Source organism: Spinacia oleracea, chromosome 4, assembly GCF_020520425.1.
Source record: "Spinacia oleracea cultivar Varoflay chromosome 4, BTI_SOV_V1, whole genome shotgun sequence".
Lineage (NCBI taxonomy): Eukaryota > Viridiplantae > Streptophyta > Magnoliopsida > Caryophyllales > Amaranthaceae > Spinacia > Spinacia oleracea.
Genome location: NC_079490.1, coordinates 120,964,591 through 120,979,962, shown reverse-complemented (window position 1 = coordinate 120,979,962; position 15,372 = coordinate 120,964,591). Strand labels below are relative to the sequence as shown.

General features: G+C 41.4%; 1 protein-coding gene across 1 annotated transcript; it reads right to left on the bottom strand.

Moving 5' to 3' along the window:
- Window positions 1-3,938: 3,938 nt before the first annotated feature.
- On the bottom strand, window positions 3,939-5,129 carry LOC130471833 (uncharacterized). Its single transcript, XM_056842159.1, has one exon. The coding sequence runs from the start codon at window positions 5,127-5,129 to the stop codon at window positions 3,939-3,941; it is 1,191 nt and encodes a 396-aa protein (XP_056698137.1).
- Window positions 5,130-15,372: the final 10,243 nt, after the last annotated feature.

The following is a 15,372-nucleotide window of genomic DNA, read 5'->3' as shown; positions in this document are numbered from 1 at the left end:
AATTTTCAACAAATTAATCATAATTACAAATTAGATTGCATAATTAACAAGACTAGGCATTCAAACTTGTTAAACATATGCAATAGGTCAATCAAAAATTCAAGATTTATCAACAAGAATCGCAAATATTTAATTTAACATCTTAAATTTACGAAATTTTGCATTCGAAAAACTAAAACCTTCGAAAAGTCATAGTTAGGCTTCGAATTTGAGAATTCTGGGTTCGGCAGAAAAATACTATTTTTGTCAAAATTTTAGAATGCCTTTTACATGCGGAATTGACACAAAAATCACTCAATTCGGATGAGTAATGAAGAAACTGCCGAAAAACTGCGTACGTATAATTAAATAAACGCAATTTGCAACTAATTAACAATTACGAAAATTAATCACCCCTTTTAATTCTTGCAAATTTGTAATATTTAACCATGTTCATGCAATTTTAGATTATGAAAATAATAAGGGGCTCGTGATACCACTGTTAGATTATGATACATATGACATTTACATAGATCATGCGGAAACAACCATTAACCCAGGAAACATATTATTTACACATAATCATATAGCATAATTAGATGCATACTCTTTGTTGCGTGCCTTCCCTAGCTGCGCCCGAACCGAACAAGAACAAGTCTTTTAGGACTCCAAGTGTCGTCCCTCCGTAGAAAGTCCACAGCACGTCCGGATCCGCCTTAAGATTGACCAACTAGAATCGCCCTTAAGGTACTCAGAAAATTCGGCACTTTTGGGGCAAGATGGGTGTTTGAATTTTCTCTCAAAAAAACTCACTTTTGAATACTTTGAAACTTGTGTATAAATTATGACCCCTAGGCCTTTATTTATAGAGTTATGGAAAAGGAATCGTAATCCTAGTAGGATGCGAATTAATTGGAATTAGAATTCTACATGAATTCTACTTAATCAATTTATCCAATAGGAATAGACATTTAATCATACACTGACTCTTGCAGATTCAGGAATCTCGCATGAGCTCAAACTCACACACACACGGCAGCCACTAGGGCTGCCCACGCATGCGAGCAGCAGCCCACGCAGCGCGGCCCACGCATGCGTGGCCTTGTGCGCGCTGGGCTGTGGCGTGCGTGCTTGCTGGGCGACGGCCTGGCTTCGTGCTGGGCCTTCGTCCGGCAGGCCTCGTCCGATGCTAATTCGTACGATACGCTTCCGATTAAAATTCCATTTCCGGAATCTATTTCCGATACGAACAATATTCAATATTTCCGATTCCGGAATTAATTTCCGTTTCAAACAAATATTTAATATTTCCGTTTCCGGAATTATTTTCCGATTCCGGTAATATTTCCGATTCTGACAATATTTCCGTTTCCGGCAATATTTCCGATTCTGGTAATATTTCCATTTCCAACAATATTTTCCGATACGTACCATGTTTCCGTTTCCGGCAACATCTACGACTTGGATAATATTCATATTTCCGATACGATCCATATTTCCGTTTCCGGCAATATCATCGTTTCCGGAGTATTCATTTCTTGCCTGTGACGATCTTAGCTCCCACTGAAACCAAGATCCGTCGGTTCCGAATATTCATAGATGGAGTATTTAATGCCATTAAATACTTGATCCGTTTACGTACTATTTGTGTGACCCTACGGGTTCAGTCAAGAGTAAGCTGTGGATTAATATCATTAATTCCACTTGAACTGAAGCGGCCTCTAGCTAGGCATTCAGCTCACTTGATCTCACTGAATTATTAACTTGTTAATTAATACTGAACCGCATTTATTAGACTTAACATAGAATGCATACTTGGACCAAGGGCATTATTTCCTTCAAGGAGTCCATGAGGTAAGGGACCGATCGGGAAGAACCCACCAATTGGAACTCTTGACACACCAAACATAATGATCCTCCTTGTCCGTGTAATTGATCCATTTGGCATTGAACATAGCTTGGATGTCCAAGAACTCACCACCGGGAACCGGTTTCAAGGCCTTGAGATCATCCGGAATAAGGATCATTTGGAAGAGCCCGCAAGAGGAGAGTGAGCATGCCCCCAAGAAGGATATCCCCACTAACCGGATAGGCATTCCGAACATCTATGATCCTTGAAATAAGAAGTTGGCCAAAATCCGATGTTCCCATATCGTCCCTTGTAGCCAACCATAGGGCACCTAGCTCCGTGCCCGACAAGGCTCTGGTAGCACCCTTAGAGAATAGGGCGTAGATAATGAGTCAGCTAACATACCGGATGGCCGGGTCTTGGAAAGATGAAGACTTTGCCGACTAGGAGACAAACTTTCCCCTTTCGTTGGTGAGAGAGCGCCACCAACCATGCTCTTCGTAAGCCTCCAAACATTCCGTCACCGGGTTGGTGATAAGCTCCCTGTCCGAAGGAATTGAGAAGAAATCGTTGATCTCTTGATGCGTCAAAGTGTGAGGATTGTTGAAAACTTGAAAACTCAACTCAACCGATTCTTCCTCATCTTCAATGACCACGCTCTTCCGAGCCGAAGCTAGGAACTTCAAGGTCACTCGCTTATAGGTCTTTGCGTTCATTTGAACAAACTCCTCCCAATCAAGACCCGAAATCAATGCATCCACTTCCTTTTCAATCCCCAAGTCCCTTATAGTTTTCTTGTGTTAGAACTTGGTTGGCCGGATGGCCCTCTTAGACAACTCGGCAAAGTAATCCCAAGACTTTTGTTCTTAGAACTCAATTCCGTAAGTCTCAAGGTCCGGAGGAGTTGGGGCTTTCCACTTGGGAGGGGCATTGGGACCTTTCTTTGATCTTTTGGACATCATGATGAGCTAATGATGGAAAATCTACACAAAACAAGCAAACAAAACCAACTACGAACCAAAAAAGAAAAAACTAAGTTAGTCTACAAACCACCACAATCATCCACCAAAACACTAGACAAGTTCTCCAAGAAGTTCAAATCGATCAATAGCACTCCAAACACCACTCCACATCCAAGAACAACAAACAAGCTAAAAATTCACCTAAAATTCACCAAGAGTCTATAATCTATCAAGTATAAGTGACCAAGCATGCATAACACTTCTAGACAATCAAGGACCACACACACAAACAAACATGCATCACTAATTAACCAAAAATCACAAATTCATAAATTTCCAAAAATATCATGAACATGGAGAACAATAGAATGACAATGAAGAAGTAAGGGAAAGAAGTCGTCACCAAGAGTAGAAGAAGCAACATAGATCAATCCCAAGTAATCTCGAAAGCTCCAAATGCACCAAAAGTGACTAATTTGAAATTTCTTGAATAAACCCTAACTTTTGGGGATTTATTTGAAAAGTCTGAAAATTTGTGATTTAGGGTATGAAATCTTGATGAATTTGTGTTTGTGAAGGTAGATAGAGAAATTAGTGTCTGGAATTAAGCAAGAATGGTGTAGGAATGGAGTATGAGGAGTAAGGATGGAGAAGAGAGGAGGTAGTTTTCTGGTTTTTGTGGGAGTTAGAATTCGAATGAAATGAAAAAGAATAGAAGGATTTGCGACTAAATAAAAACCGCAGATCTGACAATCCCAGGCTGTGCGAGCGCAAAAAAATGTCGTGCGGTCGCACAAGACTTTGGTGCGAGCCCACAGATTCTTACCCAATCGAACAGAAATTTTGTTAGCTACTGATCATCTTACCAGGCTGTGTGCTAGCGCACACCTGAGTCGTGCGATCGCACAGGATCTGAAATGGCGATTTTTGTGCGATTCCTTTACCTAAAGCTAAAGAAAGCTATAAAATAAAAAGTTAGTAGACAGAAGAAAAATAAATGTAAGAGTTAGACAACCGGGTTGCCTATCGGGCAGCGCTCGTTTAACGTTATTAGCTTGACGAATCCCCCCAAAACTCATGGGGGAGGGGGGACAAGTGAGAAAGTATCAATACACGGGTTGCCTCCCAGTAGCGCTCGATTAACGTCATTAGCTTGACGAATCTCCCGTTTTTAATGGGGGGTCAAATGCAACCAATTTTGGATCGTCACTAGTCAAAAAGCTCCTTTTTGCCTCCTTTGGCACAAACATCCTATCAAAACCACCTCTCATAGAGATGCCATCAAACCAACTTCCCCTAGGCTTTTGTTTGCCCTTCTTGGCCTTCATGCACGGGAGGTGCTTACCATTAAAAGCTGAAGGTCGTGCTCCATCATCATCTAGATGCATCCCGAATGTCTCGGGAACGGTTGTGACATCGTCAAAGGCATCGCCCAGCACCGTGGGAATCACAAGCACCTTCTTCTCATTGAAGTTACCCCTAGCAAGCTTATCATCAAACTTAGAAACACAAGAGTTGTTATAAGGGTTAGCATGTATGCAACGATGCTCAATGAAAGCAATAGTATCTATCTTCATGCAACTCTTCTTCTTAGAATAATATCCATCATTATTAGGAAGTTTGAAGCTAGCCTTGGCGTCTCCCGCCTTAAAGGTGATAAGATCACCTTGAACATCAATAAGAGCCCCCGCCGTGGCCAAAAATGGTCTCCCTAAGATAATAGGGGTGTGGGCATCCTCATAGATGTCCAAGACAATAAAGTCAACTAGAAAAGTGAGCTTCCCTATCACAAGGGGAACGTCATCAACCCTACCCAAAGGGAACATAATCGAGCGATCGGCTAATTGCCAAGACATAGGGGTAGGGGTGAGGTCACCAAGATTAAGCTTCTCACAAATTTTGTATGGCAAAATACTCACACTCGCCCCCAAATCACAAAGAGCGTTATCAAATTTCAGCTTTTGAATGCTACAAGGAATTGAGAAGCTTCCGGGATCCTTGAGCTTTGGGGGAAACGTGCTTAGGATCAAGGCACTATAATTCTCCGTGAGATGCACGGTCTCCTTGGGCCCACAAGTTCTTTTGCCACACAAAATGTCTCTCATGAACCGAGAATAATGTGGCATTTGCTTAAGTGCCTCGGTGAAAGATAATGACACATAAAGCTTGCTAATCGTATCAAGAAACTTAGAGAATTGATCATCCAACTTTTTTCCAACAAACTTTTGAGGATAGGGGAGTTTTGGAGTAAGGAGAGTTAGAAGAGTAGCCTCCGTTGGCTTCAAACCATCACTCACATCATCAACGTGAGACTCCTCTTCGACCTTATCATAGTCCATAGACTCAACTCCCTTAGACTCTTCCCCCTACAACATGAAGCTTCACTTAGCTTAGCACCATCGTCTAGAATCTTCCCACTCCTAGTCACAACGGCATACATTTGCTTAGGGTGTGCTTGACCTTGGAGTGGGAGACTAGTATGCACTTGATGCTCTTTGATGGTGCTAGCAAGTTGAGCTAGCTGAGTTTCAATCATCTTAAGATGAGTATTGGATTGTTTGAATCCATCCTCAAATTCCATATTTTTCTTAGCTTGCGCCCCTACAAACGACTCCATGAGAGCCTCAAGGTTAGACTTGGTAGGCGGGAGCGGTGGAGGAGCATTACCAAATCCGGTAGGATTGGGTGGAAATTGAGTTCCATAGGTCCTAGGCGCATTAAATCCGGGAGGAGGATATTGGGAATTACCATATTGGTTTCCCGAATTCAATGGATAGCCCCCACTAGAAGCTCCCCTATATTGCCTATATTGGTAGTTGTAACTGAAGGAAATAATTCCCTTTTTCCAAGTATGCATTCAATGCTAAGTCTAATCAATGCGGTTCAGTATTAATTGATAAAACAAGTTGATAATTCAGTGAGATCAAGTGAGCTGAATGCCTAGCTAGAGGCTTCTTCAGTTCAAGTGAATTAATAATATTATTCCACAGCTTACTCTTGACTGAACCCGTAGGGTCACACAAATAGTATGTGAACGGATCAAGTATTTAAGTGAATTAAATACTCTATTTATGAACATTCGGAAACGACGGATCTAGGTTCCAGTGGGAGCTGAAATCGTCAAAAGGCAAAATATAGAATGCTCCGGAAATGATGATATTGCCGGAAACGGAAATATGGATAATGACGGAAATATAAATATTATCCAAGTCGTAGATGTTGCCGGAAACAGAAACATGTTACGTATCGGAAAATATTATCGGAAATAAAAATATAGCCAAAATAGGAAATATTACCGGAATCGGAAATATTACCGGGGTCGGAAATAAATTCCGGAATCGAAAATATTAAATATTTGTTCGAGACAGAAATAAATTCCGGAATGGGAAATATTAAATATTTGTTCGAATCGGAAATGAATTCTGGAATTGGAAAACAAAGCGGAAGCGCGACGGACGAACGATCGACGAACGATCTTGCAAGACGCAAGGCCCAGCACGAAAATAGGCCCAACGCCCAGCAAGCCCGCGCGCGCAGAGTAGGCCGAGCAAGTCAGGCCGAGCAGCAACACCGTCGCCCAAGTGGGCCGTGTGCATGCTGCCAGCGCCCTTGGGCCAGCGAGCGAGCAGCAGCGCCACTCGTGGGCCTGCGTAGCAGCGTGGGTGTAGACACCTAATTTGTGTCTCCTATTTGGGATGATGGCGATACCATTAACCTTACTAGGTGATTGGAATAACTCCAGGCGGAAATCCCAATTGCTAAGAATACTTCTGAAATTCAAGATCCAAAATCCAACCCCCGAGACCGTTCCCCTTTCAGTTCTCGGTACAAAATACAACTTTCCAAATCCAATTTCAAAATCCAAGTACAATATCATCTAGTGGATCATTCCATTGGTTTTACTAGGCCTTTTCCACTCAAAATCATATAAGGCAAGTCAAATTCGGGCGCCGACCCACAAAACCGAGCATGCCGGGCCTCATCCCGTAAAACCGGAATTCAAAACCCGAGAAAGGCTTGTTTTTAGACTCTAAATGATGCCTTCACCTCCAAGAAAATACAAAACTCCAAACCTAGTACTATTCGTACAACAGGTACAACACTACAAGACGAAAGAAGGACGGAGCCCGCGTCCTTGCTTTGGCGGCATTCAAGCCACGTCAGCAGCGCACTGCGCTGGTCCAGCGCCCTGCGCTGGCGTGTGCTGGCGCCTTGCACCCACTCCCCCTATAAATACCCCTCATTTTCAGCATAATGAGGAGGAGAACAATACAACGTCGTAATTCTGACATTACGCCTCAAAATACAACTCAAAAACTCCTCAAAAACACATACAAAATTCCTAAATTCAAAAGCAATTGGGAGCTCTTGCCTAAACCTAACTAGGTAAATCCGAATCCCATTCTAATCAACTATGTTGCTTTGATTTCTAAATTATTAGCAAGTTGCTGTTTTTTATTAATCATTAAAAACACCACTTGGAACAATCATACATGTTTTCCAAAAATACAAACTTTTTCAAAATACAAAATGCATACTTTCAAGATTCAAGGATGTCCAAAGTTGTTTACAATCACCTCTTTGGACTAGAATCACCTTCAAACATGGGGTAATCAAATATTACACCTTTTAACATTTAAAGGTTTAGTCTTTTGAGATTCAAAACTCCATTTTTTAATATACAAGTTCAAATTTTCAATTTTCAAGATCTCACCATGTTTAGGGTTGTTCATGGTTACTTCCCTAAACTAGGATCCTTTCAAGTTCTTTCAATTATTTCAAGTTCAAAAATTCAATATTCAAGCTTTCAAGTTCAAGTTTAACATGCAAAATCTAGGATATTTGGGTTGAGCAACCTCTCCAAGTTGAGATTTTTGGCTTTGAATTCGTGTCGGGCGCACTTATTTTTAAGGAGCCGCTTGGCGTTCAAATCTCATGTGCCCAAGTACAAATTTCAATTATGCACCTTTCAATATTGCAATTTCAATATCGCACCTTTCAATACCGCAATTTCAATATCGCACTTTCAATACCACACTTTCAATACCACAATTTCAATACCGCAATTTCAATTCCGCACTTTCAATTCCGCATCTTTACTTGCCTAGTCCATTTCTAGGCAATGTGGACCTACTCCCTAGTCCTTTTCTAGGGGGTCTTGTATTTACTAATTCCGCACTTTATTTAGTATTGTGATGTTGCTTTATTTGCTTTATTTCTTTCATCACCGCAGATGCTAAATACAACAAAGTACAAAGGTTACATCACGCTTAACAAAGATAATTTTTTGGACAAACCGGCCTTAGGTTCCTTAAATCAATCTTTAAAGCAAAGTGACCACCATACAATTAGAGATTCTATTTGCTCTAAATTCAAACCCACATAGTCTAATCTAGGGTATATTTTCGAAAAAATGTTGTGCTAACGTACTTGAATATTTCTAAAGCTCGGGGAATAAGAATTTTGTTCCAGTGCCCGGATCTCACCCATCCGTTTCGAGGATTCAAAGCCTTATCCAAAATAGAGTCACTTGCGGTCTTTCCAAATGAGACTTTAAACAATGTTTGGTGCAGACTCCTTCGAGTTACAAAAATTCTATGGTTTTATAAAGAACCGTCCCTCTTGTAGAACGGGAAACAAGTTTTGCACAAAAAAAACCCCCTACAATTCTGGCGACTCCACTGGGGAATTTACTAATTTCAATTCGAAAATGCGCGCAGATTTCGAGCAACAAGCCACTGATCTGCTTAAGTACTGGATGCCAGCAGTGGCGCCAGGTGCAGCCCCTGCGCCCAACGCCACTGCCTGCATCCAGGACAGTGGCTCACAGTGGCTTGTCGCCCACTTTTACTCAACTTTTTGTGTTGGGAGTTAGTCTATTTTTGAATCTGGAAGGACGCTCCCAAACCTCGTGAACAAGTGCCGAAAAACGAGCTTTACAAATACAAATTCAAGTACGATTTCAATTTCAATTTCTAGGCATTTCATGCATTTTTCGAAAACCATATTGTGCAAAATGAATTTCTACCTTTGCCCAAACGGATGTGTTATACATTCGGGCTAGCCCCGGGGGCAACGAAATGGTGACTCTTCATACGGTTCCCGACCAAAGTGTGTGACCATTTCAGTGCCTACCGAAACTTGGCATTTACTTGACATTCCCGATGTCAAGTATGGAGGCCGTCTGCCGACACACACTTCCCTTAGGCGGATGTGAAAGTTGTCGCCGGATCCGTCTCTTAGCCGAGTACCTTTTGACACCCAAAGCCTACCACTTGCATCATACAAAACATAGACCGACCTTAGGTTGAGAACTTTGCATGTCGCATTCATATTCATGATTAGTGTGACAACGTGCTACTTGTGCATTGTGTGGGCGTCTTTGCACGCGTGAATGGCTAACCTCGAGTTCTAGCTTGCCAAAACTAATTAGCCTCCAACTAGGAAACCAAACCCCTAGGAGCATCATTCAAACCTCATGCATCTAAATCGCCGATTTTAGGGTCTTTAGGAGTGTCACTCCATTTGATTCAAAACCCTTAAACACGCCTCGCGCACAAATGCCAAATTCAAAATTCAATCCAACGGCGTCATAATGCCGGATTTTCAAGTCCAAATTCCAAGTTCCAAATTCAAAATTCAATCCAACGGCGTCCTAATGCCGGATTTTCAAGTCCGAATTCCAAGTTCCAAATTCAAAATTCAATCCAACGGCGTCTTAATGCCGGATTTTCAAGTCCGAATTCCAAGTTCCAAATTCAAAATTCAATCCAACGGCGTCATAATGCCGGATTTTCAAGTCCAAATTCCAAGTTCCAAGTTCAAAATTCAACCCAACGGGGTCATAATGCCGGATTTTCAAGTCCAAGTTCCAAGTTCAAAATTCAATCCAACGGCGTCATAATGCCGAATTTTCAAGTCCAAACCTCAAGTTTCCAAGTCAAAGTTCAAATCCAACGGCGTCATAATGCCGGATTTTCTAGTCCAAATTTCGAGTTTCAAGTTTAATCTAAAATTCAAATCCAAACCTCAATTTTCAAAGTTCAAATCAAACGGCGTCATAATGTCGGATTTTCTAGGCCAAATTTCGAGTTTCAAGTTCAAATCCGAATTTTCTAGTCCAAAACCTCAATTTTCAAATCCAAATCCAACGGCGCCATAATGCCGGACTTTCTAATTCAAATTTCGATTTTAAAGTTTCAAGTCAAGACTCAATCCAACGGCACCATAATGCCGGATCTTCTAGTCAAAATTTCTATTTCCAAACTCAAACCTCAAATCCAACGGCACCATAATGCCGGATTTTCTAGTTCAAATTTCGAGTTTTAAGTTTCAAGGTCAAAATCCAAATCCAACGGCGTCATGCCGGATTTCCTATTTCAAACATTCAAGTCTTCAAACCTCAAACTCAAGTTGCCAATTCCAATCTCAAAGTCTCAAGTTCAAATATCCGAGCCCATACCGGCATAATGCCAAATTTCCAACTCGACCTTTCAAAATTTCAAGCTTTAAGGGTCAAATTCCAAATTCATGCTGTCGTAATGCCGACTTTTCTATTCTGTATTTCAAACCTCAAGTCCTATACTTCGAGATTCCAAGTCCATGGTGGCATAATGCCGGACTTTCAAGTTCCTAAATTAAATGTTTCAAATCCACGGCGGCATAATGCCGGATTTTCCAAATACAAAGCCTCATGTTCAACATACAAAAGTGCGTCTTTCCATTTTAAAGTTCAAACTTCGAGCCAAATTCAAATTCCAAATTCATCTTCAAGCTACAAAGAAATCTTGCTTTCCATTGCTCCCCAATACAAAATTCAAAACATTTCCAACGGGTTGAAACTCCCCAGAAATAATACAAGTTCGAGATTCCATTCAACGGGTTGAAAATCCCCTGAAATAATACATGTTCAAATTCTGTCAACGGGTTGAAACTCCCCTAAAATAATACTAATCCAATCTTCCAACGGGTTGAAAATCCCCTGAAATAATACAAATCCCAATTCTCCCGCGGGTTGAAATTCCCTTCAAATACTCCAGATCCAATGGGTTGAAACTCCCCTAAAATATTGACGGGTTGAGATTCCCTTGAAATAATATAAAGTCAATTCCCTTTTCAATCGGGTTGAAATTCCCTTCAAATACTCCAAGTCCAATGGGTTAAAATCCCCCTAAAATATTGACAGGTTGAAATTCCTTTGAAATAATACAAAATTCAATTTCCTAGTACAAGTCCAATTTTCAAAATTCTCGAACGGGTTGAAATTCCCTTAAAATAGTCCAATTTCCAATAGGTCGAAATATTCTTTTTTCGATATTCCAAGTCTAGTCGAAGAGTAAACTCTTACAAAAGAATGAACGCTCCTTTCAAACATTTCCAACGGGTTGCAAATCCCGAATACAAGTACAAAATCCAAAATCCCGAATCTTCGGAGTGGCACTTAGGGTCAAGTCTAGGTCTCATTCATTTCATGCATATCATATCATGTGTCGGGAAGTCCAAGTTCTAAAATCGTCTGGTATGTTCTAACTAGGAGTCCAAGGATCCTGTGGGTTCGTCGAAGAGGAGAGAGGTTAAAAAGAAATCCATCAGCCGACATCGAACGAGCAGCCAGTTCATCTCCTACAAATCAAACTCCCAGTCCCGTTCAACAAACAATCCAAATGTCTGCCTCTGATCAACTCGCTCAACTCCTAACGGCTTTCGCTAGCCTCAGTGCTAATGTGGAGAGCATTAGCAATCGATTGGGTGCCGTGGAACAGGGCGCGCCCACTGATCACTTAACCAAGAAGATCCAGAGTCTTGTCAGTAAGTGTGAGGGGGTCGAAAAAGCACGAGGCTAATGCGTGACCTTGTCCCTCGTGGGTGTGACGTTTCTTTTTGTCAAATCAAGTGTAATTGGATTTCCTGTGAGTTTACACCCAATTGACTAGTAATATAGGAGTCGCCATTCAGTTTTTAACGACAATGAGAAAAACTGACAAAACCCGGTTATCGTGACATAAAGGGAGTGCAATTATGTTTGACCACGACGGCCGTAGGTTCCCTTGTGATCCCTGGTGTGGGGATCTCTCAACATACACCCGCAAGGTAGAGATTGAGGGTTCGGGGGACTGTAACTACCGAGAGGAGTACTCGCTCATCGATAACTCCAGAGGCAGGATATCCTTACTAGCTCAACATAAATAATTGATGGGACATGCGTTAACTATTAAACTAATCTGTGTTGATTTTAGCAATATGCAACATATAGTACTAGATCGAACGCGATTATCTGATTTAGATTGTTTTAAGGGACCTAGCATGATAATCCAATTTCCCAAAAATATCATATTTATTAGGCGTGATCGAACAATCAGATTTAGTTAGTTTAACAGTTCATAAAAGGGCGAGGAAAGCAATTAAATCATAGAAAAGGGACACATTACGATGCACCCTTGAGAGGTGCGTCACGGTTCTCAGAAACTAACCACTTTGACTTTGCTATTTCTCCTTTTATTTAACGAATCTCAAATTATGGGACAGGATACGTTCTGTTCGATTTATGGATCGATTGCGACAGAACGCGTGATCAGTTTTGCAGCGTGAGGCTTAGGCTTAGGGGTTTAGAGTCAATACTCAGAATAATAATTGTGTGTTGTGTTTTTCACGTCAAACTTAAGGCCCTATTTATAGAAAAGAGTTCGTGGAAAGATAGAATTGTAGAGCTCTAATCCACGAGGAATTAGGAAAGAATACGTCCCAGGTATTTTCAGCGCCCAGGCCTGGGCGCTGAAGATTTCGACGCCCAGAACTAGGCGTTGAAAATAGGATCTGGGCTGTTTTCTTAGTCAGATTCGGATTCCTAGAATCCGGAGTGTTTGAGACTTAATCGAGTCTTTTAGTGCGTATTAACCTTGTGACGGGATGCGTCTGGGCCCGTTACGAACTCTAGGCTCGTTAGGATTTTAATTAATACGTGACTCTTATTTTCGAATCATATTAGGAATAGGATTCTCTCATAATCTCTATCTCATTTAGGATTTATGTTGGAGTGCAACACCTAATTCTGACAGGTTTCTATCTTTTATGACTTGCCACTTTTAACAATTACCCATTACGGCAGTTACTATTTTTAGCAGGTTCCTATAAATAGCAGGTTTCGGGTGAAATAAAAAGGGGAATTGAGATTCGTTATTTTATAGGAGATGCGTTGTCAAGTGGAGATTTATGGTTTCATCATCGAACCTTTCCCTTTCGGGAATGGGGACAAAAGTAGGTGTCTACAGTTAGCCCCCACTTTGACTGAGTCTTGGAGTAAGACGATGGTCAAAGCATTAGACGGAGTGCGTCGCACAAGCCATAGTGACCTGTTTTGGCGAGGGTCTCACGAGCCCCCGAGTGATAACATTTGACTTAAGGGTCATCACTTGAAGTGTCGACATATCCATCACGTGTCATTGGGATTTGTCAACGGATAATATAGAAACTTCCTCACTTTGTCATTGGAAGGATCTAAAGGTGCGTAGAAACTCCCTCACTTTGTCATTGGGACTAGCTACAGAGTTTTTCGAAATCAAAGCTATAAAGTGTAATTGGGCCTTGCCAAGCCCAATCACGAGGTAAAAATGTTTTTAAAGATTCTCATTTTCAGGGTTAGCTAAACGAGAAAACTCCCTTGTTTTTATGGGACGTAAAAAAGAAGGAAAATCCAGCACATCATTCTTTTTTGGAAAAAACGGAAAACCATCTTTAAGAAAAGGAAAGCTACTCACATCGTTCTTTTTTTTTTGAAAAAAAACGGAAAACCAATCTTTGGAAAAAGGGAAAGCTACTCACATCGTTCTTTTTTGGAAAAAACGGAAAACCAAAAGCTACTCACATCGTTCTTTTTTGGAAAAACGGAAAACCAAAAAAAGTTGTCGCTGCAGCGACTAAGGACCTGCGCGGTTAGTGACGCAAACCCCGCCGGCTAAAGATGGCGAGCCTGTCCGCTAAGGGTGGACACCCCGTCCGATAGAAGTGGACGAATCTATTTTGAAATTTGTTTTTATTTTTTTGAAAATAAGGACCTGCGTGGTTTGCCCCGTAGACCCCGCCGGCTGAAGATGGGGAGCCTGTTTCATTTTGTTTTTTTTGAAGATTCTATTTTTCGAAAACTGAGGATCTGCGCGGCTAGTGACGCGGACCCCGCCCGCTGAGGGTGGGCGAACCCTGTCCGCTGAGGGTGGACGTCCCTGAATTCGTTATTTGTTTAGGAACTCGCGTGGTTCGTGATGTGATCTCGCCAACTGAGATGGGCAAGTTTCCTATTTTTTCATCATGATTTCTTTTTTGAGAATGTCTTTTGTTCATTCTTGCAAGAACGAATTCTTTCGAGGGATGCTCGAATTTAGTTGTGACCTGAACGTGGGTTGACAACTGGTTTAGACGGACTTTTGTCTTGCGACCGTCTGCTTTCGTGGTTTTGAGCTAGTCTTTTCGGCTCGATTTTTGCCACAACTTGGCCTTTGATCAGAGGACTATGTACAAGTGTCCATGACGACCCATTTCTGAGGTCGAACCTGCTCTTTTGAGATCATCCAAACATGGTACGGCGTATAGCGCAGTCCGGGAATGTGATTTCGATTGCGCACTTTGGAGTATACTTTTCGTGAGCCCCCAAGCACTTGGGCTTTGTTGGTCATTTTTCGCATACTTCATAACGTCTTTTAATCATGTTTGGGGTCGTGCTCGTATGTGCGAGCGACCTTTCATAGTGGTGTGCTATTTTCGCGAAGTCGTGGGGTGCGACTTCAGTCTTCGGGCGACAAGGTTTAATATCATTCGGTTTAGCTTGGCCCGATTTAATCTTTTGACAGACAAACATTTTTTATTTGAGAAACCAACGACTTAACAACATTTTTTGGTGTTTCGAGGAATGACCTTGATATTTCATTTTTTTTTTGAAAAGTGTACATATATGTTTCTTGAGACAAGTCTAAGTTTCGACCAAATTTTACCATTCATTTTTGCTATTTGGGAGCTTAAAAGTACTTTTGGGCTTGATCTTAATTGCAATAGGGCCTCGTGTCTAGCAACACGGTTTTAAGTCTTTTCCTGTTCCGCGTTTTGTGAAATCTGGGCCTTGGGCTGTATTTTCGGCGCCCAAGGCTGGGCGTTAATTATTTCGGCGCCCAGCTTCGAGCGCTGAAAGTCCTTTCCTGGCGAATTTTGACTTTCGAATTTCTTAACGCGTTTCTGAATGGGATCAGGATGTCACTTGATGCGTTCAGCTATATATAGGGGCTAGATACGTCCCTATTTTCTATCACTCTCAATTTCCTTCTTTTTTTGCTGTGTTTTAGTTACTCCTTGCTTTCGTCATGTCGATTCCTACTTTCTCACTCCAACGGGATGTTAGGCGTTGGCTACGGGCCCTTACTCCTACAGAAAAGGCTTTGTTAAAAGAATACCACTTAGAGGCACTTTTAGGCTTACAACAAATTAATATTGACTATAATTTTCTGCATGCAGCCCTAAGCTTTTGGGATTCCGATCATCATGTTTTTGTCTTTCGGGGTAACAAAATATGTCCTTTTCCAGATGAATTTGCTGCGGTCC

Bases quoted from the DNA above. Each gene is read 5' to 3' on its own strand.
- LOC130471833 (XM_056842159.1), bottom strand. From the start codon at position 5,129: ATGGACTATGATAAGGTCGAAGAGGAGTCTCACGTTGATGATGTGAGT.